At 40.3% G+C, this 26,177-nt stretch overlaps 1 protein-coding gene across 1 annotated transcript in view; it reads right to left on the bottom strand.

The window, feature by feature from the left end:
• cd2ap (CD2-associated protein) overlaps window positions 1-24,188 on the bottom strand; it is a 72,652-nt gene extending 48,464 nt beyond the window's left edge. Inside the window, exons 1-2 of the mRNA XM_053337256.1 lie at window positions 23,842-24,188; window positions 8,472-8,629 (exon numbers count right to left, since the gene is read on the bottom strand). Coding sequence (XP_053193231.1) covers window positions 8,472-8,629; window positions 23,842-23,845 — 162 coding nt within the window. The 5' untranslated portion in view covers window positions 23,846-24,188. The remainder of the gene's footprint in view (window positions 1-8,471; window positions 8,630-23,841) is intronic.
• Window positions 24,189-26,177: the final 1,989 nt, after the last annotated feature.

A 26,177-nucleotide genomic window follows, 5' to 3' on the forward strand; every position in this document is an offset into this window, starting at 1 on the left:
TTTCCCATTAATGATATAGACTGTAGCAGACTGCCATAGTCTAATCCGTGCTGCCACAGTCTCACAGTGAGCTCAGTGCATCTGTACACTCTCCAAAACGTTACATTGGTTCAGGGCTCAGCGGTATATTGACTTTTTAAGATATATATCAACATATAAACCAAATAAAGGACAATACGGATTATATTGTTGAATTACTGAATGAAGTTGTGACAACTTTCCATAATCTCTGACTCTGCTGCTCCGCCCTGCTGAGACAGAGCAGAGGAGCAGCTAACGTTAGGTCTCATCTGCTCTCAGAGAGTCAGTTCAATGCAGGAATACTACTACTATATTCTTCCTCTCTGTTCTGTATAAAGGTCCAGACACGGACTAGGAGGACAGAGTTGCTCCGTCAGTAAGCGGCTACAGGACGCTGCTGTGTCAGCTGTGGTCGAGCGAGGTAGAGAGTGAATGAAGAGAGGGAGCGCTGACAGTAAGAAATAAAATCAATAAAACGTTATTTTCTGATAGTTTCACAACGGTTATGTTCAACAGCACTAATAAACTTCTCCACTCAACCCTGCAGCTCAGCCTCAAACCTCTGAATGTGGAACTCCTGAGTGTTTTTTAACACAGCAGCAGCTTTATGCTGCTTTAAGCCCATTTTCCACCGGGTCCGTCAGCGGCACGTTACAGCTGCCCCGCGGTCACCAGAGCTGATAGGTACCACTATAATCAATGAGAGTGTTTCCACCGGGAGCGTCTCAGTAGCGTCTCAGCATAACGTCCCAGCAGCGTCTCAGCATAACGTCCCAGCAGCGGCTCTCCACAGCGCAGCGCTATCAATCCACAGCACCATCAATCCGTAGCACCATCTAGCTACGTAGCCTACTGACACATGAGATAAGCACAAAATTCTAAGAAAATTACCAAATCAACCAAAATTGAGCAAGTTAACAGAATCGGGCCATTTAGTTGTGCTGCTACTACAGTAATTACTGTAGACTAAAGGCACTTGTTTGGATTTGATTGGGCTGCTGTAATTACTGTATTAACAGTGCAACTTCATTTTAAAAGGCAGATTTCTCTCCCAGAGCTCCGGTCCGCTGCTGTAATACTCCCAGTGTGAGTTGACGCTGGGCAGAGGACGCTAAACCGTAGCACAGCCGTTCCGCGCCGCTGACGGACCTGGTGGAAATCCCCAGTTAGTTGATTCACTTTAAAAAAGTAAATACTTAATGAGAGATCTTCTTTAGCTAGCTAGAACTGCTTTCTTTGTTTCACAGCTGAAATGTGGGAATGGTCTTTTTTTCTAGTTAGTCCTGTGCTTTGTGGCTGTGGCCTTTTTGCTGTGTCATCACCAGTTCAACCACTAGTTAAATTACTAAAGCACAAACAAGAAAATTCTAGACATAACCTCTCAATTTTGCTCTCTCAGTGTACCAGAATAATGCATTTGACTTAAAAATGTACAAACTTTTGTTCCAGAGGAGCATGCCTCCAGACCCCCCTAGAGGGTCAGACTGAGACCCTACCACAGTAGTCTCTCAAAATTATTCTGTGGGAAACACTGCCACAAGAGGGTTCAGAGTTGTGAGGGCCACCAACAACACAGCCAATAGTCCTGAACTGGAGTCTCAACTGATGGTTTCTGGGAGAGAGTGGAGAAATATTTCATTCTTACATCTTTAACTGTGGCATGTTCTTCATGCAACCTGTAAGAATCTGGTAGAACACCTGTAATGAAGTTCTCTTCTCACAAGTGTGTCTGCTTAGCCAGGGAGAGCTTTTATGGTATATATATGGTAACCAAACAGATGCTATTCAAATGATTATTAATGTCCTCAGTCAGGCCACTTCCATCTGCCACTCAATGTAGACTCATATCAAAAGTGGCTGAGCCTTTACTGTCAGAGCTGCTACACCTGCTAATGTCCTTGTTGGGAGTCCAATATCTAATCATTACATCTCTAAACAATCTTCCTGTATAAATACAGAACCACAATCATTACTCAAATACATCAAGAAAGACACATCAGACTGATAATAAGCAATAAGAATAATGTCCTGCTGGGAGCTCAGACCAGTAGCTACTCAATTACGCTGCTGAGGCAACAATACAGAGACAGAGAGAGAGAGAGAGAGAGAGAGAGAGAGAGAGAGAGAGAGAGAGAGAGAGAGAGAGAGAGAGAGAGAGAGAGAGAGAGAGAGAGAGAGAGAGAGAGAGAGAGAGAGAGAGAGAGAGAGAGAGAGAGAGAGAGAGAGAGTTTTTAGATGGACAGTGACCCAGTTCACCATCCACTTCCTGGTTCACACACGCTGACTTTGCAATTCCACTGTAGAGGAAGTCCAGCTGTGTGTGTGTGTGTGTTAGTGTGCGTTTGTGTGCGTGTGTACACTAGGCACTGAGAAAGAGATGAGAGTAAAAACAAACAAAAGGTAGAGACAGATGAATTGAATCCATCCTCAGTGGAGCTTCAGTAACCTGTGGTGAGTCAGCTGACAGAAAACTGTCACATCACATTAAAAAGACAAAAGAAGAAATGGAAGACACAAGCTCACTCTTAGGTATGCGAGTAGATCATTAACACTGTTGACTGTGTGTGAGTGGAGATCCTAGTGTAAGACGGCTGTTTTCACACATGTTAATTAAAGTGCAAGTATTCTGAGTGCATACATTATGAGAGTTTTCTCTCAGCTGGGTTCATTTGTCATCAGTCAGTTTAAAAAAAACAGTGATATAATTAACTTCTAAACACTGACAGTGTATACTCAGTGTGTTGCCACTTATCAAGCTGTAAAAGCAGTAATTGTTTTTTATGATCACTGAAGTTACATATAAACCAAATCATGAGAATTAGCTACTGTATCTCTTTAATCTGTCACACACCCACACACACACACAATCATAATAAATATGCACACTTACACACACAAATGAACAAACTCATAGAAAACATGCTCACATGTTAAATAACAAACTGATCCGGAATTCACCAAAACCTCCAAACACACTTTAAACACACACACATACACACATTGAATACAATCTGTGTTCAACAGTATTCACACACACTGCAGTTTGATTCCTTACTCTCTCCCCTCCGGCCATGTCTCCTGTCCTCTGATTGAAGGGTGCAGGAAGAAGAAATACATCATCATCATCATCATCATCATCATCATCATCTGAGGCCGTTGCTGTATTGTAGAGAGCAAAGTTCAACAGCCAGCAGGCTCCTTACAGGATTAACTATACAAGCTCAGAGACTGGCCCAGGCAGCTTAGCCGATTACCTATCTCACTACACAGGATTATACAAGGAGTATAGAATATCACCTCATGGTGTGTTAGCTGTGTAAATATGTGGCTCAAGTGATGACTGTGTCACAGCTGCTAACTGAGTGTGTGAGACTGATTTTTCCATTCCATCAACAAATTGAAATGGAAATGTCATGATAGCAGAGTCAATGAGCAGACTGTATGTAAATCCAGGTAAAGGTGAGGTCATCTTTGGTGATATTTTAACATACGAATTTGTGTCATGGATAATAAATCAAACATCCTAACAGTGCTGACCTTTGCAGTAGTGACATGCCAGATGGTTATCAGCACATGCACTAATCTCATTCAGCCAATCAGGTATAGGCCGTGACATGATCGATCCATGTCATTATAAAGGTCACTGTTTCTCTGATGTTGGTTGAGTTGCGTGATCCCTGACCTCATGCTGGCTTATGATAAAAATGAACCCTCACCTTAGATACATATCAGAAGTACCGCTGTTCATAAATCATAAGGAAGCAGAAAGAGCAGAACTAAAAGGAAAGCTGCTCTGCACTGACTTCATCTAAGCTTCCCCCTCCTTATACAAAGCCAGAAATGGGCTGGGACCAAGCTACATGGCTAACTCCTTTGTTAATCATTTGCCTTCAACAACACTGTGATCATCTGCTGCTGGTTTATTGGAGGAAAATCAGGGATGAAAACTATGAACATTCTACTGAAAGATATCAGGGAAGCAGACTGCTAAATATTACTGAAAACAAGCTAAAAAAAACTTTGATTAGCTTTTCTATCAGTCACTACTGCACTTCTTTTAAAATGTCACCAATATTACTCTTGTACATAATGTTACTTTTGTTTTTACTATATTTGTTACTGCTATTGTTTTTATTGTTTGTGTCCTTTCTTATTATTTCTTGTTCTTTATTCTTTTATTTTATTGATGTTCCTTCTGTCCACTTTGCTGCTGTAACACTTAGTGCTGCAGCAATCCATTATTTCTGTAATCAATTATTCTATCCATTATTTCATCGAGTAATCTAATAAATTCTTTTGCCTTATTAAATAGCAATAGTTAAAATGACAAAAAATGACAAAAAAGACATGTCTCTGAAAATGAACAATCACGTGGGTTTTTATTAAAAACTAAACCCATTTATTGCATTTAACTTCAGTACCTTCTGAAACAAATATATGATAATAATAATACAGTAAAGTCAAATGACTTTGAAACAAGACATATTTAAGATTTATAACTTAGACAAAGGCTATTTGGTCTTTAATCAAAACTATAACCCATTTATTGTATTTAACTTCAGTGCCATCAGAAACAAATATACTTGCTTTTAATGTGACTGATTTTAATTCAGTCACATTCTTTTAATGTGAAGCAATTGGGGAATGCAATGTATTTTGTTGTAAAGCCCTTTGAGCTACAATGTATGTGTGTGTGTATTGTATGCAAGTGCTATGCATATTAAGTTCTTATTAATTATTATATATATATTATATATTATTACTATTCTTAATATAAATCTGAGGAAAAGGAGAGGAATGGCATGTGATTGGAGCACTGTATTGTCCACATGATGTACTAGAATCTGTGTGAGGAGAGGCGGGGCCATGGGCGGAACCATGGACAGAGCAGGAATGTTGTGATTGGTTGCGAGGGCTGGATCTCGAGGACATTGGTCAATCAACCTGTCAATCATGACATAGCCACACCCTAATGCATACCCTGCTTTATTGTCAAATATAAAATCAGGGAGGCCAAAATGTCCCAAATGAACATCATACTGCATTGAAGAAGGCTTTAAACTAGCGATTGAGACCATAAACACATTTTGAAAACGTTTACTGAGGTTAGAAATCAAGTGAGAAGTTGGTGAATTCTCCATTGACTTGTATAGAGACGGTCGCCCCCTGGTGGCCTTTTGATATATTGCAGTTCTAAGTTAATTCCGTGTTGGCCTCATTTCAGAGCTCATTTGCTCTCCATAAAAATATATCCTGTCAAAATTATACAAGTTCGAAATATGAACATGCTGCAAAAAAACCTGAAAAAAATAAATAAAAATAGTGCTTTTAAGTAAACGTTAAAATAAATCAAAACATGTTTCTTTGTTCTTATGCCATTTTGTCAGAGCAGGATGTTTGGCATCTTCTTTTGGCAATAAGATCATTTAGGTTTGGTATGAGTTCCTGTGCTGTGGAGATCCTCAGGATGGACTGCAGGTGTCCGTCAGTGAGACGACCCCTGTGTGCCGTTTTGTTAATCTTCATCACTGAGAACAGCTTCTCACACAGATATGTGCTACCAAACATGCACAAGGTTTGAGCAGCATGCAGACGGAGCTGGGGCATTGTTTCAGGAATTGAGCGAATGACTTGTGCGGGCCCTGCAGTGTCGTACTTCGCCTTTAGTGTCCCATTACACTGCAGCTCAATCAGCTCCATCTGAATCTGTACAGGAGCAGTTTCCACGTCGACGGCAAACGGGTTGTGAAGCAGCTCGAAATTCTTTTTTCGTGCTTCAAAGTCACCAAAGCATCGTGCGAACTCAGTGCGTAGTGCGCTCAGTTTGTCAGCAAAGTGCATATTTGGGAACACCGTTGCGCCGATTTGGTTAAAACATCACTTGGCAACAGGGGAAGTGAGGCAAAGTTGGACAGGTGCATTTGTGTCTCCCATAAGAGCAGCTTCACTTTAAATGCCTTCACCGCATCGTACATGTCAGTGATTATGCGGTCACGTCCCTGGAGATGAAGGTTCAAGACGTTGAGATGAGCTGTTACGTCAGCCAGAAACGCCAGCTCACATTTCCACTTTTCATCCCGCAAAACTGTGGTGTCTTTTCCTTTACTGTCCATGAACTGACAGATTTCCTTTCTGAGCTCAAAAACTCTATTGAAAACTTTTCCCCGACTCAGCCAGCGCACCTCTGTATGATAAGGAATGTCGGCAAACTCTGAATCTATTTCCCGCATAAAAGACGGTGATTTAAACCTTTAGCTCGGATAAAGTTTACGGTTTGCGTTACAGTGTTCATTACATGCTCCATTTTTTGTACTTTACCACACAGCATTTCCTGGTGTATGATGCAATGATACGCTGTTAATTCACCAGTACAGTTCTCCTCCTGCATCTTTGCTCGCATCCTTCCCACCAGTCCAACTTTTTCAATGCTCATCGCCGGTGCTCCGTCTGTTGTAAGTCCAATAAGTTTGTCCCAGGACAGTTTCATGTCAGTTATGCTTTGACATACGTTTTCAAAAATGTCTTTTCCTGTTGTTGTTCCATGCATCGATTTAATGTCCAATATTTCTTCTGTAACACACAAACTGGAGTCCACTCCACGGATGAAAATGGCCAGCTGTGCAGTGTCCATCATGTCGGTACTTTCATCAACAGCAAGAGAAAATGCAGTAAAGTCTTTGCTTCTCTCACTCAACTGTGTTTTTAAATCAGTGGCCATCTCACAAATCCGATCAGCAACCGTATTTCTACTCAGGCTTACATTTGCAAACATCTGCTTTTTTTCGGGACACAAGACATCGCACACCTTCATCATGCAGCTCTTCAGAAAGTCTCCCTCGGTAAATGGACGGGCTGATTTGGCTATCTCCTCTGCCACAATGAAACTTGCTTTCACAGCAGCTTCACTTTGGGATTTTGCTCTGGAGAAAAACGTCTGCTGAAATCTCAGATTCTTCTTCAACTCTTCTACTCTCTGTATCTTCTCCTCTGCATTCAGGTTTTGCAGCTCCTTATGTTTTGTCTCGTAGTGCCGTTGTAGATTAAATTCCTTAATTGCAGCCACATTAGCTCCACAAATGAGACACACAGGTTTACCAGCAATGTCAGTAAACATGTACTCAGCCTCCCATTGGTTTTGAAATTCTCTGTTTTCAGAATCAACTTTTCTCTTCGCCATTGTGAGCGGCTAGCTTCGCAATAACTTTTCAACAGGGTTGTAGCAGTCGGTTGTAGTGCAACAGAAGCTGACTTGATAGACGTGGGAAAGTTCCCGGGTATCCGAGCATCCGTAAAGGCAACTGAACTTCAGTTGCCTTTACGGACGCTCGGATACCCTGCATTATGGGATCTGTATAAAATGATCTCGCCGGCTGGATATAATTGCACGCCGGGCCGGATGTGGCCCGCGGGCCTTGAGCTTGACATATATGCACTAGGTGGACCCAGAGACAATGATTATGTCACAGTTTATCTGTATCTTATTCTACTGTCAGATCATAATGACAATTTTAGCAAATAGAACACAAAAATAGTTGCAGACTGCAGCTTCAAGCAGAAACAAAGACTGCATATAGCGCTAAAACGTCTGTGGGTGGATGGAACTTTTCATGGTCATTGTCAGTCAGACAAACAGCTGGCATCCTGCAATGGATCTAGTCAAACAACCACAGCAGACTGTGTGTGTCTGTTCCTGCTGGAGGTGTGTTGACTCTGTTAGTAGTGATTTACAGAGCACACACACTCTGACTACACACTAACCTTCCACAAGCAAGCAACAATCAGGCTACAAACAACCCATAATGCAACACTCTCTGTAGAATATACTTTCCTTTGAAAAAGAGTATTAGATGTCATTAATAATACATAATCGCTAACATGACCGTACCACTATTTCTCACACACACACACACACACACACACACACACACACACACACACACACACACACACACACACACACACACACACACACACACACACACACACACACAAGCTCAGTGTCCAAAGTTACTTAAGAAAATATACTGAATAGGCAAAAAAGATGAATCAGGTATTCAGGTAATGAATAATCAATGAATCTACTGCATGTAGCCACCATTCATACAATGTCTACCTTCTATCACAGCAGTGCAGGAAACACACTGTACATCACAATGCATTCTCTTCCTCTCTTTCTCTCTTTTCTAAAGAACCATTATCTTGATTTAACAAAGCATACATTTGACTTGTTTTGAGCCAAAGCATTACAGTACACTTCCCAGACTGGAGTAGAAGAATTGAATGAGCCACAGACTGTTATGTGGTCTGATAATGCTCACTGCTTCAACAGGATTATCTCTAATGTTACAACAGCAGTCCAGTGCATTTAAAAGCCTCAGTAGAAGTGCAGAGTCAGCTCTACGCTGTGTATAGACTGGCATATGATTTAAAGGCTGTCTCCCCTCTCTCACCTTGACAAAGTTGTCGGGGAAGAGGCCTCGTTTCCCGTTGAGATCCCCCTCCATCCAGCCATCCTCCTCTATGTAGCGGACATTCTTGATGATGTCGCCCAGGCGCAGAGTCAGCTCGTCTTCGTGGATTGCCTCGTAATCATACTCCACCACAACCTCTGATCCACAGAGAGAGAGAGAGAGAGAGACAGACAGAGAGATTGGCGACAAAAAGATCGATAACAAAATTAGTTGCTGACTAATTTAATTGTGGTCGGTTACATCATCATGTGTGTTTTTCAATTCAATAATATAAAATCAGTCTGCACAGGTGAACTGGTTTAGACTCTTGGTTGACACTGCTGGAGGATGCTAATATTGATTTATAAAAGTGTGTGATATAGGATTTATGCTGTTTACTTTTACTTTATTAGCAATATGTTATCATTTGTAATAATTAAGCCATTATCAGCCAATAATGACTAATCAATATATGGGTCAGGCTCTAAGACCAACAGTGAGTAAACATATGTTGGTTACTTGTTTTACTGTTTAATTACTATGTGAATCTACCAAGTTACTTAAAACTGCAATACTATCACATTTCAGGTGTTAGGAGAATCATAATGACAGTTATTTCAAAATGTTTTACCACCAATCATTATCTGAACATCAACATATTATTTCCAAAATGCTGACTGGTGAGTAAAACAGAGCAACTGATGCTTTGGGAACAAAATGTCTTGCTCCGTATCCATGACTACTAGAGTTGAATCATTGCACATACTGCTAAGGAAATGTGTGTAAAGAAGGAGCAGTAAGTTCAAAACTATCCAACGGGACCAGAACGTACGATATGTTTAGGACAAAATCATTTTAGTTCATGCATTACAATTACAAGATAAAGAAGGAATAACAAATCAGGCACAGATGTTTGACAGTAGAGAAAGACGTAAGATTGTGTTTAGTTTCTATGATAAGAAACTAGGGGTGTGACGAGATCTCGTGGGACTAAAACGTGACAATATTTCTCATCAAAGTGAATGTTGTCTCGTGAAGCTATAATTAAGGGACACACCGAGAATTTAAAAATCAGTTTTCTATCACTCATTTGCACGTTATGTCTTCTTTTAATCATTTTGTTTTGTGTGGATCATTAACCTTGTTACAGCTTCTACCTGCTGTGAAGATCTCAGTCAGAAGTAGGAGATGAGGAGAGGGTTAAAACATTTCAAAATGCACCTGCATTATTTCAATTTTGTGAATTTCAAACAAAAGAAGAGTCACGTATTTCCTCATTGAAGTTTTCTTAAAAATAGTGTTAAAATCTCATCTCGTCTCGATCAGTGAACCCAATATCATGTCTCGTCTCGTCTCATGAGCTGAGTGTATGGCCACACCCCTAGAAGAAACACAATGTGCTTCCAGCTCACACAAACGTCACAATGCACAGTGATCTAATCTTACAAACTTAGACTAAATATGGTGGAAACAAACCTAGTGACTCAGTTGTAAGGGAAACAAAAGGTCATCATTTACAAACCTGAACTTTAACCATGAGGTTAAATTACTAGTCAGGTGTACAAGTTGCCTCCTCTGTAAAACAGCAATCACCCAGGAACTACACATACTGCCTCACAGTTTTATGCCTACGCCAACAAGTCAAGTTACAGTTCACATCCATGTCTGTCCAAATTCACCATTAGGAAAATAATACAAGGTTAGAAGTGCTTTTTCATTGTACATGTCTGATTCTAATAAAACACACAGTTGGAGCTGTGACACCATGCTTCAGTTTTGAATGTTGCTGCAAAAAAGCTACAACTTTAAAAAACATGGATGCTTGACACACATCTTCAAATCAGCAGCACAGAAGATCGAAATAATCACCACAGTATTACATATGGACACCAAGATTAGTGTTGGCCTCTCAGTATCACACCAAATGTGAAATATGATGAAAATTTGGCATTGTGTTCTTGACTTCTGGTCAGGAAGAACATTATCTCACAGGGAAGATGACCTTTGACCTTTTGGATAGAAAAGGCCTTCACTTCCTCATTTCATTTTATTTTTTTTTTCATTATTGTGAAAAATTGTGTCATATGTAGCACATCAATTCTTGAGTTATTGCTAAAATGTATTGTATGGTGTCCGTGACTTTTGATTATTTGGATATAAAATGTCATTATTTTATCATTTTAACCATTTCAGTGAAACTTTGTAATACCTAGTGGATGAATGCTTGAGTTATGGCTAGGCCTGTCACCTATTTTTGTGGAATTTAGATTCTTATTCTTATTATTTTAGATCACCAACTTCAAATCAGTTCATTCAGTTCAACCTGAAAACATGATGCCTCTGGACGCTGCTATCATTAGTGCAAAATATGTTACGTCGGAGGAAAAATGACTAGAAATAAGATAAAAGAAGGAAATGAAATGAGTGTACTACATTCTTGATAATAGTTGACTGCAACAGCTCTAATGCTAAACTTTAGAATGTTCAGACAGTGTTTAGAAATGTACATCTATACATACTATGCTGTCTTTTGATTGGCTGTGAGTAGAGAAAGGCAGAAGTAGGCAGGAACAGAGTGTGAGCGCCTGCTTCCAGTGCAGCTGGTTGAGCAGCCTCTAAAAATAAGCAGGCTGCAGAGGACTGACTGGTACTGAGGTATTCTACTACGTGATCTGGCTCTTTAACACATGACTCATAGTCATAGAGAGACTGAGCTGGTATGCCTGCCTTCACACCAAAAACAAAACAAACAGCATGCAGGGCACACACACACACACACACACACACACACACACACACACACACACACACACACACACACACACACACACACACACACACACACACACACACACACACAGAATCAGCATTTCCATACATTGTCTAAGCAAGATAACTTAGCTCGACTTCGTCTGTTGGTACATGTGGGGATGTATGTGTATATGTGTGTGCATGTGTGTGCATGTGTGTTTGGCTGGGCTCTCCCTCTGACATCATCAGCCTTGGCCCAGCACACAGCGGCCTGGGCTCCACTCCAAGGAGAAATGGGCCCTGGCCGATGATCTCAGAGCAGCTTTCCATCTGTGCATGTCAAAGCTCAGTCATTAAAGCCCAATTTCCACTGAGTCCGGCAGCGGCGCGTTACAGCTGCGCCGCGGTCACCGGAGCTGATAGGTACCACTATAATCAATGAGAGTATCTCCACCGGGAACGTTTTAGCAGCGTGTCAGCAACGTCTCAGCAGCGGCTCCCGCGCCGCAGCGCTATCGATAGGTAGCATTTCTATTTTTGACGGAGCCGTTGCCAACTCGCGACAAGCTCAACAGAGCAGATTGCACCAGACAGGAAGTCCGACACTGAATCAGCAAAATAAAACTTCCGTTTTTCAAAATAAAACAACCCGTGCAGCCTCCCGATCGTATTTCAGCAACAAACATGAATAAAACAGACAGATAAAGACTCCATCTAGCTACGTAGCCTACTGACAGATGGGATAAGTACATAAATCAAAGAAAATTACCAAATCAACCAAAATTGAGCAAGTTAACAAAACCGGGCCATTTAGTTGTGCTGCTACTACATCAATTACTGTAGACTAAAGGCACTCGTTCGGGTTTGATTGTGCTGCCGTAATTACTGTATTAACAGTGCAACTTCATTTTAAAAGGCAGCTTTCTCTACCAGAGCATGCTCCGGTCCGCTGCTGTAACGCTCCCGGTGTGAGTTGACGCCGGGCAGAGGACGGAGCTAAACCGTAGCACAGCCGTTCCGCGCCGCTGACGGACCCAGTGGAAATCCCCAGTAAGACTCTGAGAGGAGGATGAGATGAGAAGTGGAGAGAAAGAGTGAAGTGTTGATCCACTAAGAGAAATACATTTTTACCAGCCGAGCCAAAGACACAGAAAAGAAACCCAGTCTGATCCCAGAAACAGACCTAAGCCTGTTCATTGACAGACAATTATAGTAAACTCTTTCAATAACTGATGAGTCATTTTTTTATGAAACTAACAATCATGTCATTCCAGCTTCTCAGATGTGAGTATTTTCTGCTTTCTTTACTCTTCTATGACAGTAAACTGAATATATTTGTGTTGTGGACAAAACAAGACATTTGAGAAACACCAAACCACTATCTGATTAATGGAGGAAATAACTGTAACTCAGTTGGTTGCTGAAGTCCTAAAACAGAATAAACAGATGTCTATCAAACAACTGAGACAAAAAACATGTATTTAATTTAGTAATATGATCCAGGTTCTCCAAAGTTCTCAACTGACTTTGCTATATTCTATAACATCTGGCAGCTTTGTCTTTAAGATCAGCAGTGTGGGCTGATGTGACTCCTTTGAATGCCTCTCTGGATGATCTCATAACACTTGGAAAAGTCCTGTGACAGAAGTTATTTGACTGAACAGGTCTTGTTGATTGTCCCACACTGACTCACAGGTGGATCAAACTGCATCACAACTGCTTGTCTGACAGTTCATGTCACCTTTCTGACCTCAGATTAAAGGAGGCTATGTCTGACAATTCATGCCAATCTGATATTCACACCATGATTGGCCAGCTGTGTGGAGATGAGGGACGAGCTGGGGTGCAACCTCTCTCTCTGTTTCTCTCTCTATTTTTAAATCACTTTTCATGTGAGCAACACTTTGAACACCCTCTAGTAGACTCCAGCAGCCCAAACATACTGTGCCTGTTAATCAGAAGGAGTTCCACCTCTGTCCCACTGCAGTCTTAAATCCACAGGATGTTGGACAGGATGGTAAACTCCCTCAGCTCCCGTTAGGAGGTGATCAGGCAAAACAAAAACAGTCTTAAATGAGAGTGAGTCACACTTATCTTCTCTGTCAGTGAGCAGTCAATCTCTCTGGCCCAGCAGTAGATTAGACTATTCCTAAACTTAAAAAGTAGTGTTGCTTTAAAGCGCTGCACTGGAAGGGACACCACAGAGACATACATGAATAAACAACTTAGTCGAAGCCCCCAGACACTCATTTTGGGCTATCTGTGCAAGTAACCACAGGAAGAGATACGATCTGCTGTAGTAAACAAAACAAGATGCAAAAAAACTGACGGACAATATCGTACTGTGCTGAGTCAGCACAACACACGGGCCGGTCGCTCCACTCCTGTTCTTCCAGATGATTGTGTGAGGAGCTGAGGGACTTCTTCACACACTGCTGTACATTTAACTATGTATTACATTTCACATTCTGCACGCTGAGCTTTTATTTATCATACCAGATAATTAAGTTAAACCTAAATTGCTGTTTTCAGTGAAGGGAAAGCAGCACAACCCCGTGTGAAGCCTTCATTTTTTCTTTTTTTTCTGTTTATTATTATTATCATGTCATTTTATGCATCTTGCACATGTAATATAAGCTTCAGTGAGGATAACATTTTTTATTTTTGGCTAACGCAAGTCACGTGATTAGGTGTGTTACCCAGTGTACAATATAATGACAATTATGTATTAGCAGTTCTCATTTTAATTGTTACAGTACATTGTAGTCATGTCAAATTCACAGACATAGTTCCTTCCTCAAGAACAGAAACCATCTATACCATCTTCTACATGAAATACAATAAAAGTTCAAACCACTTTTTAAATATGCAGCTCAAAGTAAGCACAGTTAACATTAAGTCACTCTAACTAATAGTGTGCAGTCACAGTCATTACATTGACACACACACATGTTGCCTTCTAAGCTGATTTTGAGAGATGTGTTTCAGTTCATACATTAGTCATTATTAAAAATGTTGAAATATACCAGTTAAAAAAGTTGAAGAGGCGTTCAGCATTAAAGCATGTGTGAGCTTTTATTTCTGATATTTCTGAACAGTAGACCTTGGCCTATATTCGACATGAGAAGTGATCTTGATTTGGAAAAAGGTTGATGTCCTCTTCTCTGGCTATGGGGCCCTTTTACCCACAAACTGGGGGTCTGTGCTACTGAATGAGTGCAGTGAGTCAGTGATAGGTGTTGGCCAGTCAAATACCAGCAGCAGTGCAGTGGACTAAGTCTTCTTGGTTTGTTCCTCTGAGGAAATGCCTTTCTAAATACATTATAAACGCAGCCAAAAAACTGTTGCTGTACAGGTGGTGCTGGTGTGTGTGTGTCTGTGTGTGTGTGTGTGTGTGTGTGTGTGTGTCTCTCTCAAGAGTGGACTTCCTGCCAGTTCTTTGCAGTCAGGCAGCAGCAGCAGCAGTAGGGGGATTCTGGCCTAAATAGTTCTATTGACTAATGAAGTGGCCCAGCGGGGAAAAAACAGACTTTTCTTAAGGAATTCAAGTGAAGAAGAAAATGCTGCTAATAACGTCCAGTAACCTGGAGTCTACAGTCAGTGCTCACCTTCAGGTTTGTGTGAGGGTATGGAGGATTACTCTGTTCATCCAGTCCTGGCTGCTGTCCCAGGAGCAGCTTCAGTGTCTCAACTATGATATTCCTACTGGCTTATTATTAAGCTTTTAAAGCTAAAGTAAGTACCGGCCATGTCTCTCTGAGAGTGAGGAAAGCTTACTCTAACTGTAAGGTGCTAACTGACATATAATCAATGTGTTTAAAGTAGGGCATGGCCATAAAACCATAGCGATATACTGTATATTGCGATACACACGTAATCAATATCAATTAAAAATATGTTCGGTAGAAAGTTTGATCATTTCACAGAAGTTCAATGGAAGAAACCACCGAAGAGAAAAAAAAGGCGAGGTTGGTTGCATGAACAAACTCACTCGCTCCCTGGTAACCTAGCAATGTATAACTATAAAGATAACAATGAGAGCATCCATACATATGAACTATAATGTCCTATAAACAGCTGTGTAAAGCATGCACTGTATGCTGTACAGGAGTATTTCAGACACTAGTAGCTGTGATGTTTCAGTATTTACACACCAAACTGATGTTGAAGCTCAATGTGTAAAAGCGTGACTCGGGTGCAGTCGTGTATTTACACACAGTGACAGCTCTGAGGAAGCACACAGATACACACTGTATTAAATATGTAAAGTTATCATGTGCTTTTAACCTGAACCCAGTCTGAGTTAATATAGCGGTCCAGTTCAGTTAAATCATTACCAGAACATTAACCATTAACCATTTACCAGACACACTGTTTCAGGTGGAATAAAAGTAAACGTAAACATGTAATAAATCAATAACTACTGGTGCATTCAAATGAACCAGTCTTTAATAGAAAAGTGTTTTGGACTGTGACTTCTACACCAGTTTTTACAGTATGTGTACATTTATTTATTTGAGTGTTTTCATAGTTGTGTTGGCCTTTTATTCTCCCTGTCTGCCTTAATTGATAACAGGTGATTACGATCAGATGAAGGTTGGGTTTACAATAAAAGTGAGCTTATCTGCAGAAAGAAAAAAAGCACTTTAGGACACTACTCAGGTGCCGTTAATTAGGTCAGCGCAATGCATGATGGTAAATATTGCTTGGTTAGTGGCCATGGGTTGTACACTACTTTTAACGATGCATTGTGGGATACTTTGAGTCCACTATATCGGGTATAATAATTCCCACTAGACATTGGGACAGCACTACAATATGGCGTACTCACTATGTAGTGCACTATATAGGGAGGAGTGAGTGATTTCACACACAGCCATTATTTAGTCATTAAAACAAAAAGTGCTTGCAGCCGTTGTTAAAGACTAACTATAAAATAACTCTTGTGTGTGTGCTGTAGACTGTCTCACTGCCTTTTTTCAAGCTCTCTGTTTTACTTAGGTTTTGCTATGTTCTGTTTACCTGTTGCATCCTAGTGACTACTGTGCATGTGCAACTCTCAGTAGAGATACAATAATGATGTTAGTTCAGCTCCACATGATGAAGACCCTGACTAATTATCCTCTAGTAGATTCTGTCTTTTTGTTGACCACATGGACTCATCATTGCATCCCTATATCATATTACTTATTACTAATGTAATACAAGTGATGAGCACAGCTTGCTGATTTGCCAGATCATCTCATAATGACAGGTGCTGCTTCAGTCAGTTCACATAGAATCAAAGCCATTAGCTGCCTCTGGTGTCTTACCTGTGAGGAATAATGATGAGGTGTACAGTAGGCTCGCCTCAATTAACTACTGGCTGCCTCACTACTGTAATGAGCAGGGATTTGACTCATTGATAAGTAGCCTTCTTTGACTGTTCAAAGTGTACAGCCATCACTCTACTGGGAGTGCTGCCAATCTTTAATCTACAAATAGAAAGGTGTCCACGTTTAGTTTGACATGAGGAACTAATCATTCAGCAGCTCACAGGTGATTAGACAGCCTGTTTAAAGATAGTGGACATGGAGTCAGCTCATTAAATTAATGTGACCAGTCAGGACATTTATACAGAGTCACATTGATAGCTGGCTCAATACATAATACATGACTTGATGAAAAATGTCCCAAAGTCCAAGATGATGTACTCAAATGTCTTCTTTGGTCCCCCAAAGATATTCAGATTACTGTCACAGAAACATATTTACAGTCAACAAGCTAAAATGAGACAAAGGAATGACTCAAAATGATGCATTGATTATTAAACTACTTATTAAGCTACATTAGAACACATCCTATCAATACTGTCACAGTCAGAAGAAACCAGATGAAATTCATGATATCCTTTTATTTAAAACAAGATATTCAGCCGCTTTCAAACGCAACATGGAGCCTCAGCAGCACAAGTTATTCCTTTTGTCTTCCCATAAATGCAGAAATGGGTCAAAAGCTAAGAGCTGTGGCCAAAAGCACATCCACTAAGTGCTGTGCTGTCAAGCAGATGATGAGACTAGAGTCTGAGCACTATCCAAGAAAGAGACGAGATAAATAACAAAGAGGAAAGAGGCGACGCCAGGAGGCCTGCAGCCACACCATGGACTGTTTTTATCTACAGCTTCAACACGTTTTGTGTCAAAATAAAATTGTGACCTTGCCAGACATTTGTGGAGTAATTATGTAACAGCTGTTTGCATAGCACATGACACAGGCTGCACTTATGTACTAGAAAGACTGACAGCCTCCTTTTCTTCTACACAGATGTTAAGAAAGTGGTACGTCATCTACCTCCGTCACCATGGAAATGTCAGCAGCCTAAAATATGTGAACTGACACATGAAAGTACTACAAACATTCACATCCATGAATATAATAATATACCTGTCTGGATTATTGGAGACAAAAATACATTTTAAAAAGATAACACACAAACACACACACACACACACACACACACACACACACACACACACACACACACAGTAGTTAACAGTGCCATGACACCTAAGCCTTGAGGAGTGGCGGCTGAGGATTCCTCACATATTTGCTGCCGCAGAGACAAGAAAGAGAGAGAAAGAGAGAGAGAAGGATGATCAGCAGCCAGAGGATTCATTCCACAGTGCTGTGAGTTCAAACACGCTCACAAACAAAAATGCGGACTTAGTCTGATAATAAAATATGTAATCAAAAATGTTCTTATGTTTAATTTCTCCCTACTTAATGTAGCTGCACACACAGCTGAGTCTCATCATAATACATTTGTGCAGTTTCAAATAATACTAACAAATCCTCCCTTGGATCACAGCCGCAGCAGCTTCACACAAACTTTAACTTCAACCTTCACACTCAATCAATCAGACTTTGTATAGCACTTTTCATACAGAGTAATGTAATACAAAGTGTCATAGTAACTAAACTAAAGTAAAAAACCTAACACACCCCACACACACCACCCTGATCCACACACAAACAATAAATGACTGTTATTAATAATGATGAGTTGAATCATCTGCTCGTCTTTTTGCCTTTAAAATGTCACAAATGAGTCAAAAAAGACCTGATGTAATAAAAATCATGTGTTAAAATATCCTCCTCACAGGTTTTCAGCTTTCTATCATATATGACCAAAAAAGGCTAAATACAACATATTTAAGAAGCTAGAACAAGTTCATATCACTTTTATGTGGTCATATTATTTTTCTGTACTTTGTTTAGATGGATGCTTCAAATAAGCCCATAATAAGCCCATTCAGGTTATCTGCCTCTCCCTGCATCCTATATTATTTGTTCTTATTCATTTTTGTTGTACATTTTACTTTGTGCAAAATCAACTAAACTAAAAACTATCATATTTGGCTTTTTAACACAATTTAAACTCATTCGTTGATTATGAAAATAGCTGCAGATTCATTTTCTGTCAATCAACTAATGAATGAACTGACTGATTGTTATGAAGAACAAAGTAAAGAGTCCAAAACCTTTCAAACATACACCGTCCTACAAGTTAAATGAGCCTGTGTGTGTATCTGAAATGTGACTAAGTGTGTTTAAGTGAGTTATTCTATTGTATATTGTATCTCCATCACACCTCTATCCTTCCCTCTCTTCTTATCACACACAACTTATCTTTCTTTATCCTCCTCTCAGCATCAATGAGACTTTAATGATCAAGAGAGTGACTCACTTATTTCTCCTTTTGACTAGAAGTCTTACATAAGTTGAGAAATTCACTGTCAGCCATGTTTTCACACTTTTATTCATTCCTGCCTGTTATCGTCGCTTTCAAGTGTAAGCCAGAAAACTCATTAAAGCAAAGTGCAGAGACTTCCTGTCTGTGTTTCAGGGCAAAAGTAAGCAGGGGGACGGGGGTTGGGGTGAGGAACTTCCAGGTTATTGTTTCCCCTTCCTTATACTTCCAGGTAGAGAGTCTTATATAATAATAAAGCAGTAGTGACCTACAGGAGGATGTGTAGCGGAAGAGGGAGCAAGAAGAGGGTTGAAGGGGAGGGGGGAAGTAAGGAAGGAAGAGAAGGGGGGGGGGGGGGGGGGGTACTGAAGTCCACGCAGGCAAACTGACTGCCAGTCAGACAGTGTAAATCAATGGAGCTCACACACACACACACACAATCAGCAAAGAGGAAACTCATAACTGCATTCTTTCACCGCTGATATGAAGGACAAAATGTGGCGAGAGAGAGAGAGAGAGAGAGAAAAAGAGAGAGAGACAGAGAGAGAGAACAGTTGTTACTCTCACCTTTATTTACCCACAGCAAGGTCTGTACACAGGTGTGCTTTATACTAACTCTCTCTCTCTCTCTCTCTCTCTCTCTCTCTCTCTCTCTCTCTCTCTCTCTCTCTCTCTCTCTCTCTCTCTCTCTCTCTCTCTCTCTCTCTCTCTCTCTCTCTCTCTCTCTCTCTCTCTCTCTCTCTCTCTCTCTCTCTCTCTCTCTCTCTCTCTCTCTCTCTCTCTCCTGAAAGAAGACATGACTGTACTGATGTAATCAATGATTTTAACTGCCACTAGTAATTGTTTTCATTATTGATTTATCTGTTGATTCTTTTCTCAAATAGTCAATTAGTTGTTTGAGCTACAAAATGTCTTATTTTGTCCACTAAACAAATATGAAGCTGTTGTTTTTTTCTTAAGAATGATTCAAAATGATCCATTATCAAAAAAGTCTGCGATTCATTTCATACTTGACTACTAATCAATAAATCAACTAATGGTTTCAGGTCTAATAAGAAAGTTAGAACATCTTGTTTGAAGGTCCAATCAAAAGATCCAAATGTGCTCAAAAGATGCAGTCTCAGCAAATGTTAAAACTCAGCATTGACAGCAGGCATGAACGTCCTAAAATCTGCTAAATATAATAAGAGTGTAAGAGTGTTCAAGTCATGTCAACATGCAGGCCTTCCTCTGTTTAGTCACCCTCATCCTCATCATCATCACTTCAGCCTCATATCTAGTCCTTTAGACTCTGAAAAGGACCGGAACCATGAGGACAAATAATATGAGAGATATGTGGAGGTAAGCAATGACATCACTGTGTTACATCATACCCACTTTCACATACATATACACACACACACACACTAACAGGTTTTATATGGTAAGTGCACTGTAGCAGAAACCTTTTGCTGCTTGTTTCATTACTGAGATGTCAATCAACAGAAATGAATCTATTTTTTAATATTATTCATCATTAGGCCTGCACGATTAATCGAATTTTCATCGTCATTGCGATGTGAACGTTCGCGATGAACCCATCGCAAAAGCTGGTCTGTAATGCGATAAATTGGCCACGCACACTTTTTTTTTTTTTCGTGGCGTCCAAAACATTTTGCCTTGTAACAGTAGACCAATAAAATTGATGAGTAGTTCACAGAGGTCCAATGAAATTGTGTGATAAATCAAGCACGCTTTATTATTGTAAATCAGTCATTTGTACTCACTCTCATCAACCTGGAAAATACTCGAAGAAAATCATATGATGCGGCTGTTACGTACTTTATTATTTTTTCACTTTGCTTCATGGTTGATGCACGTTGTCGTCCGACTCGTTCATAGGAGAGAACGGGAGAGTTCACTCAGTAGGTAAGTTTTAATTCAAAGCAAGACGTACAATGACAGGTGCCAACGAGGTAGATTACTCCAGTAAAAGTAAGACTTAGTTTAATGACTTAGAAGTCGTCAAATTACTTACTTTAACGAATTTCGTTAGTTTATATAATGCAGATTTGTAAAATATTACTTTTATGAGGGTCACAGTCACAGACTGTAGAAACTTAGCATTTGATAATTGTGATAGCAGCGGTGCAGCAGATGTATTGAAGTCCATGCAGCACGCTGTATGCAAACTAATATTAAGCATATATCCTATTCATTACAATGTCCATGGACATAAATTGAGTTCTTTTGCCTTAATAATGATAAAATAATACACAATAAATGCGTGATGGCTGTCAGGCATCGCCAGACCAACCATAGCTAATATCTCATATTACAACGTGGGACACCTGAGGCTTAAAATCCGGTGCGGCTTGTACAAGTACAAAATTGATTTTCTTTCTAAAATTAGAGCATGCGGCTTTTAATCAGGTGCGCTCTGTAGTCCGGAATTTGCGGTAATTACAATCAGCTATTCAGTGTTTTAGAGTACCTAAAAGCAGGGAATCTTTTAAAGCTGAAAATCTGAAAGAGACAGGAACTGTATGCAAACTTTAAATATTTTCTTATTTATCGCAAGTCATATCGTCATCGCAATATTGAACAGTGTGATCGCACATCGCACATTTTGCTGATATCGTGCAGGCCTATTCATCATTCATCTTTTTTTCTGATGTGACAGTACATTGGTCATCTTTGAACTTTAGTCACATGAAACAAACAATTTGACGATGTCACAGTGAGCTCCAGGTAACTGTGATGGGTGTGTGTGATACACTTCAATCAAATGATCAGTCATCACTAGCATTTAGCCGGAGGGCAGCAGGAGTGGAGACACATTCCATATGAAGTGACATTAAAATTCCTGATGAGTTTTGTCAGATTCAGTTTATTGACTTTCAGTTGTGTCATATTAAATCATGTACAAAATGACAGCATGTCAGTGGGAGCAGACCTTGTTACCAGCAGACTAGCCTGACCAGGTGTACTGACCTTCATCAGCATAGTTACAACCAGGATGGGAAATCAACACAAAGTGCACGCTGGCAAATATTGGCTGTGTCCAGTGAGGTTAATATTCAGACAGACATTTTGGCACATGTCCAGCCTTTGTTTAGCTGCTTCTATGGAATCCCACAGTGAAGTTAAGCGGACACAGAAAAGCAATCGCAACGTCCCGTTGGTATGAGTCCAGCCGGGGACTTTTGTTGCACGTCACCCCTGCTCATTTCCTGTCTCCTCTCTAGTATCCACTTCAAAAACTAATGGAAAAAATGTGAGATTAAAGAACGGCTGCTGGCACAGACCAAGAAAAGCACGAGTACCTGTATTTCCAACTGCTTACTGCTACAAACTTCTATTTCTTTTTAGTAGATTTAATGAGAACAACCTTTGGCAGCCTGCGAATAGTTTCAGCACAGTTGAAAGAGAGCAAACACAGAGTGTGAGAGGCTCACACACACACACACACAAATACACACAAATACACACACACACACACAGAGCTCGGACATGTTCAAACACAGCAGAGGGAAGGCATACCACAGTGAAGAGTGCAATGTGGTATGAAAGCATAATCTATATGTAGTGTGTGAGCTTGTTTCTGGAGACTTTTCAGATGTATTAATAAGTTTAAAAGAGATGAAATGTTGTCTTTAGTTTACATAGTGAAAACACAACTGGCTGCATGACAAACCTTTGCACTGTTTGCACAATGAAAGTGTTAGTTTGATCACTGTGAGTAAGCATCTATTTCACAGAGTTGGTGAAGCATTTTAAGAGTGCTTGCCTCTCCTCAAGCAGTCATCTTGACTGTGAATGTCTGAAGCGATGTCTCTGAAGCGATGTCTCCGCAGCATCACAGTTCAGGATTGAATACAAGCCCAGCTCACAAACCTGTTTTACAACGTGTCACAATGTTCTCGAACGAGTCCTACTGCACACAACCACACAAAAACCACAGACTGCACATCTCTCAGCAAGATGCAGTAACCCGGGGGAAGACAGAAGCTCTGCAACACACACACACACACACACACACCCCCTGAGATCAGTGTGTTTCCTCTACATTGAGACAGTGTGACCACCACAGCAGCTACTCTTATGTGACAGGAAAATATTAAGAGTGACAACAGACCTCCTGCAGTCTCTTTGAGCTCATGAGTAGAAGTTCAAAGACAGGAACTTTCCTTGGTTGTAACTACAACATTTGAACCAGTTTGACAGTGAGATGGTCTGATTTCTATGATGTCTTCAGTCTAGAGAGAAGTGACAATCAGGCTAACTTTAATGGTTATAGATCCACATAAAAAAATAAATAATTAAATAGACCCATGGTTAGTCAACTGAAAAGAGGAGAGATTAATCATTATCATGCATTTGGGTTTGGAAACTTACAGTAACAGTGATTGTCATGGAAACAATATAAGTCATGACATATTTAAGGCAAATGTTCAAACTGATCATTTCTTGACATCAGTCTTAAAGCAAAACAGCAAAGAAGAAGCTAACTTATTTGTCAAGTTTCCTGTCAGTGGAGTTATTTCAACACATACGTTACAAGCAACTTTAGATTAGCTATGTGAGAATAAACTGGGGAATGTCAGGTTTCTTTCGTGGCGTCAGGACTGGAAATATGTATTTTGCAGAGGCCGTGTTGACAGCAGCTCTGGGGTAGCTCATGTTAACGTTAGCAAGAAATGCAGCCAAATGTAAGGATGGAGGTGGCGTTATCCAGGCTAGGCTAACGAGCGAGCTAACTTTTTAACTGCTTGCTCATAGCGCCGTTTAAGACACTGACACTCGCTTTTAAAGCGTTATGTGGCTTCGACTTGCTCTGTATGTTGTGTCGAAAGAAAACAGCGGTGTGCACATAAACATAACACAAGCGCCACATCATGGAAAACTCACCCATTCCTGTCCTTCGCACCGCGTCGCTATCAAACGTTGGGAATCTCGTATCCAGCAGGCGCGCTGCTAGCTAGCTACAGTCAGGTAGATGTGTGCAGGCTACAGTAGACCACAAAGTGTGTTTTTTGTCGATTCGCAGACGAAAAAGGAGTCAAGTGAGCCGTATATCCATTCGCCCTTGCCCCAGCAGCAGCCTCCCCACTTCTCTTTTGGTGGTGCTTCTAGAGTATGGTGCAGGAAGTTCACCAGGAGTCTCCACCTTTCTTGGACTCGCCTCCACGGCTCTGCTGCTGCCGCTTCCACCAAAACAGTGAACAGCAGGAAACTCCGCGATGTTTCAGGCAGGACAGTCCCGCGAGAGGAATGTTTAAAGGAATGTTGATCCCCTCCTTGTGTGATAGTCCCACTCTGCGAGTACACTAACATGCCCCACTGCGTGTGCGCGTGAGTGCGTGTGACACTATACGTGTGTGTTTGCGTGTTGCGCGCGACAGTGCGTCTTAATTTGCTCACTCCTGCTCCTCTCGACTAGTATGACACGCGAGTGTTTTCTTTTAGTCCCACCAATCATTCGCTATTTTTATGGGAATGGGAACTAATTCAAATGTGCAGCACACATTTAACATCATCAATGAGTCTAGTGATTATTGTTAGTTATTATGGTATTGAATGGTTGATTAGAGACTGCCTATTGCTTGTGTCATCTGGGAGTGACTTAAAGATTATGCAAGTAATTTAACTGATGAAATAAGAAGTAATCGGAGAATTGGACTAAAACATAGAAATCCAATGTTGAAATAACAAGGTAATACAGAGGTCCAGCCAATAAACACTGGCCCACTCAAATAAGAAACAAGTCACCAAATAGTTCTTTTGAAATGCATTATCACAACAAGCTGTGTCAGCACACTTTACAATACATAATGTAGCCTACAATAAAGAAGTATTCATATAGTTTCAGAGAAAATCAGGAAAAATAGGACAGGATAATGACAAGACTATACCACTAAGAAGACAGATGACATGCAAAGACATGTCCTCAACACTGTTAGTTTGAACTCTTAAGCAGGACTCAGCATTCTACAATTACATGCATATTTCTCTTAGTAATGTTTTGGGGTTATATATATATAATATTTATAAGTTTGATGTCTTTTTTGGGCCATAAACAGAAATTGAAATAAAGGGATTTTATTTCTCGGCTGCAAATTCATTCTTGGCATTGTGCAGATGGATTTGATAAATCATTTTAACAATACAAACTAATATTTTTTTCACTTAAATCAAGGTAGAAAAGTTTTGAAAATAATATGTAAAGAGTTTGTGATGGTTATGAGAGACTCTTGACCTCTGAACTCAATATTTCTACATCTTGGTTACAGCCCTGAATAAGACAATAAAAAAGAGTTATGTTATTATACAGTAACAATACCAATGCAAACTATTATGTATAAATATAAAGCGCAGAATGGTCAGTGGGTTAACCCAAACACCACCAATAAACCAGCCTGGGTTTGTGGTGGTTATATACAGTAGAAGCGAAGAAAGCTGCTCCGATGTACAGTAGGTAGAAAACAAGCTTCAAGTAACTAAAGACTTGAAAGAACTGTGTATTGTAGTGGTGAATTAATAGCTGAAAAGAAGGTTTATGCAGGCATTTATGGTGTACAGTGCATTGTGGTCTCAGGGGTAGCCAGGTGCTAGTTACCGTCGTGGTTTGTGGGTTGGGGTGAGAATGACAGCTGTGATCACCAGATAGAGCATTTTGTTTGTCATTTATCATGTGTCTCTCTGCATCACTGTCTCTTCTCCTCTTCTTCTTTCCTATCTCTGCACATATCACTCTCTTCTTTCATACAACAATGATGCATCAGCGTTTCATCGATTTCAATCCCATTTGATGCAAAGTGCTCCTGCAGTGTCACAAATGGTTTGGCATCAAAGTGCATGCCATTCAAAATATTCACACCACACCTCAAAGAATGTGATTGCAGGAAAGGAAATGAAGTGGAAAAACTGCTAAAACTTCATAAATGATCCTATAGCCAAGCCTGTGCACAAGTTCCATCTGAGAAAACACAAACAAATTGAATATCAATTGATTTTGATTTCCACCTTCATTCATAAACCATAAGGAGATCTGTATCTTGGGTTTCCCCTGTGCTAACACCTTAACACCTTCTCTGCTGTGGTATTACATGAAAAGCAAGCCATTGCTCTACAGCAGACCCACTGCCCGCTGTCAATGGCCCCGCTTATCTCTGACACCAGAGAATGAACTGTTAAAAGAGGAAGTAGTTGAGGGCAATTTCAGTCTGCCAGGATCCATTTAAGCA

This window comes from Scomber japonicus, chromosome 17 (assembly GCF_027409825.1).
Source record: "Scomber japonicus isolate fScoJap1 chromosome 17, fScoJap1.pri, whole genome shotgun sequence".
NCBI classification, from domain to species: domain Eukaryota; kingdom Metazoa; phylum Chordata; class Actinopteri; order Scombriformes; family Scombridae; genus Scomber; species Scomber japonicus.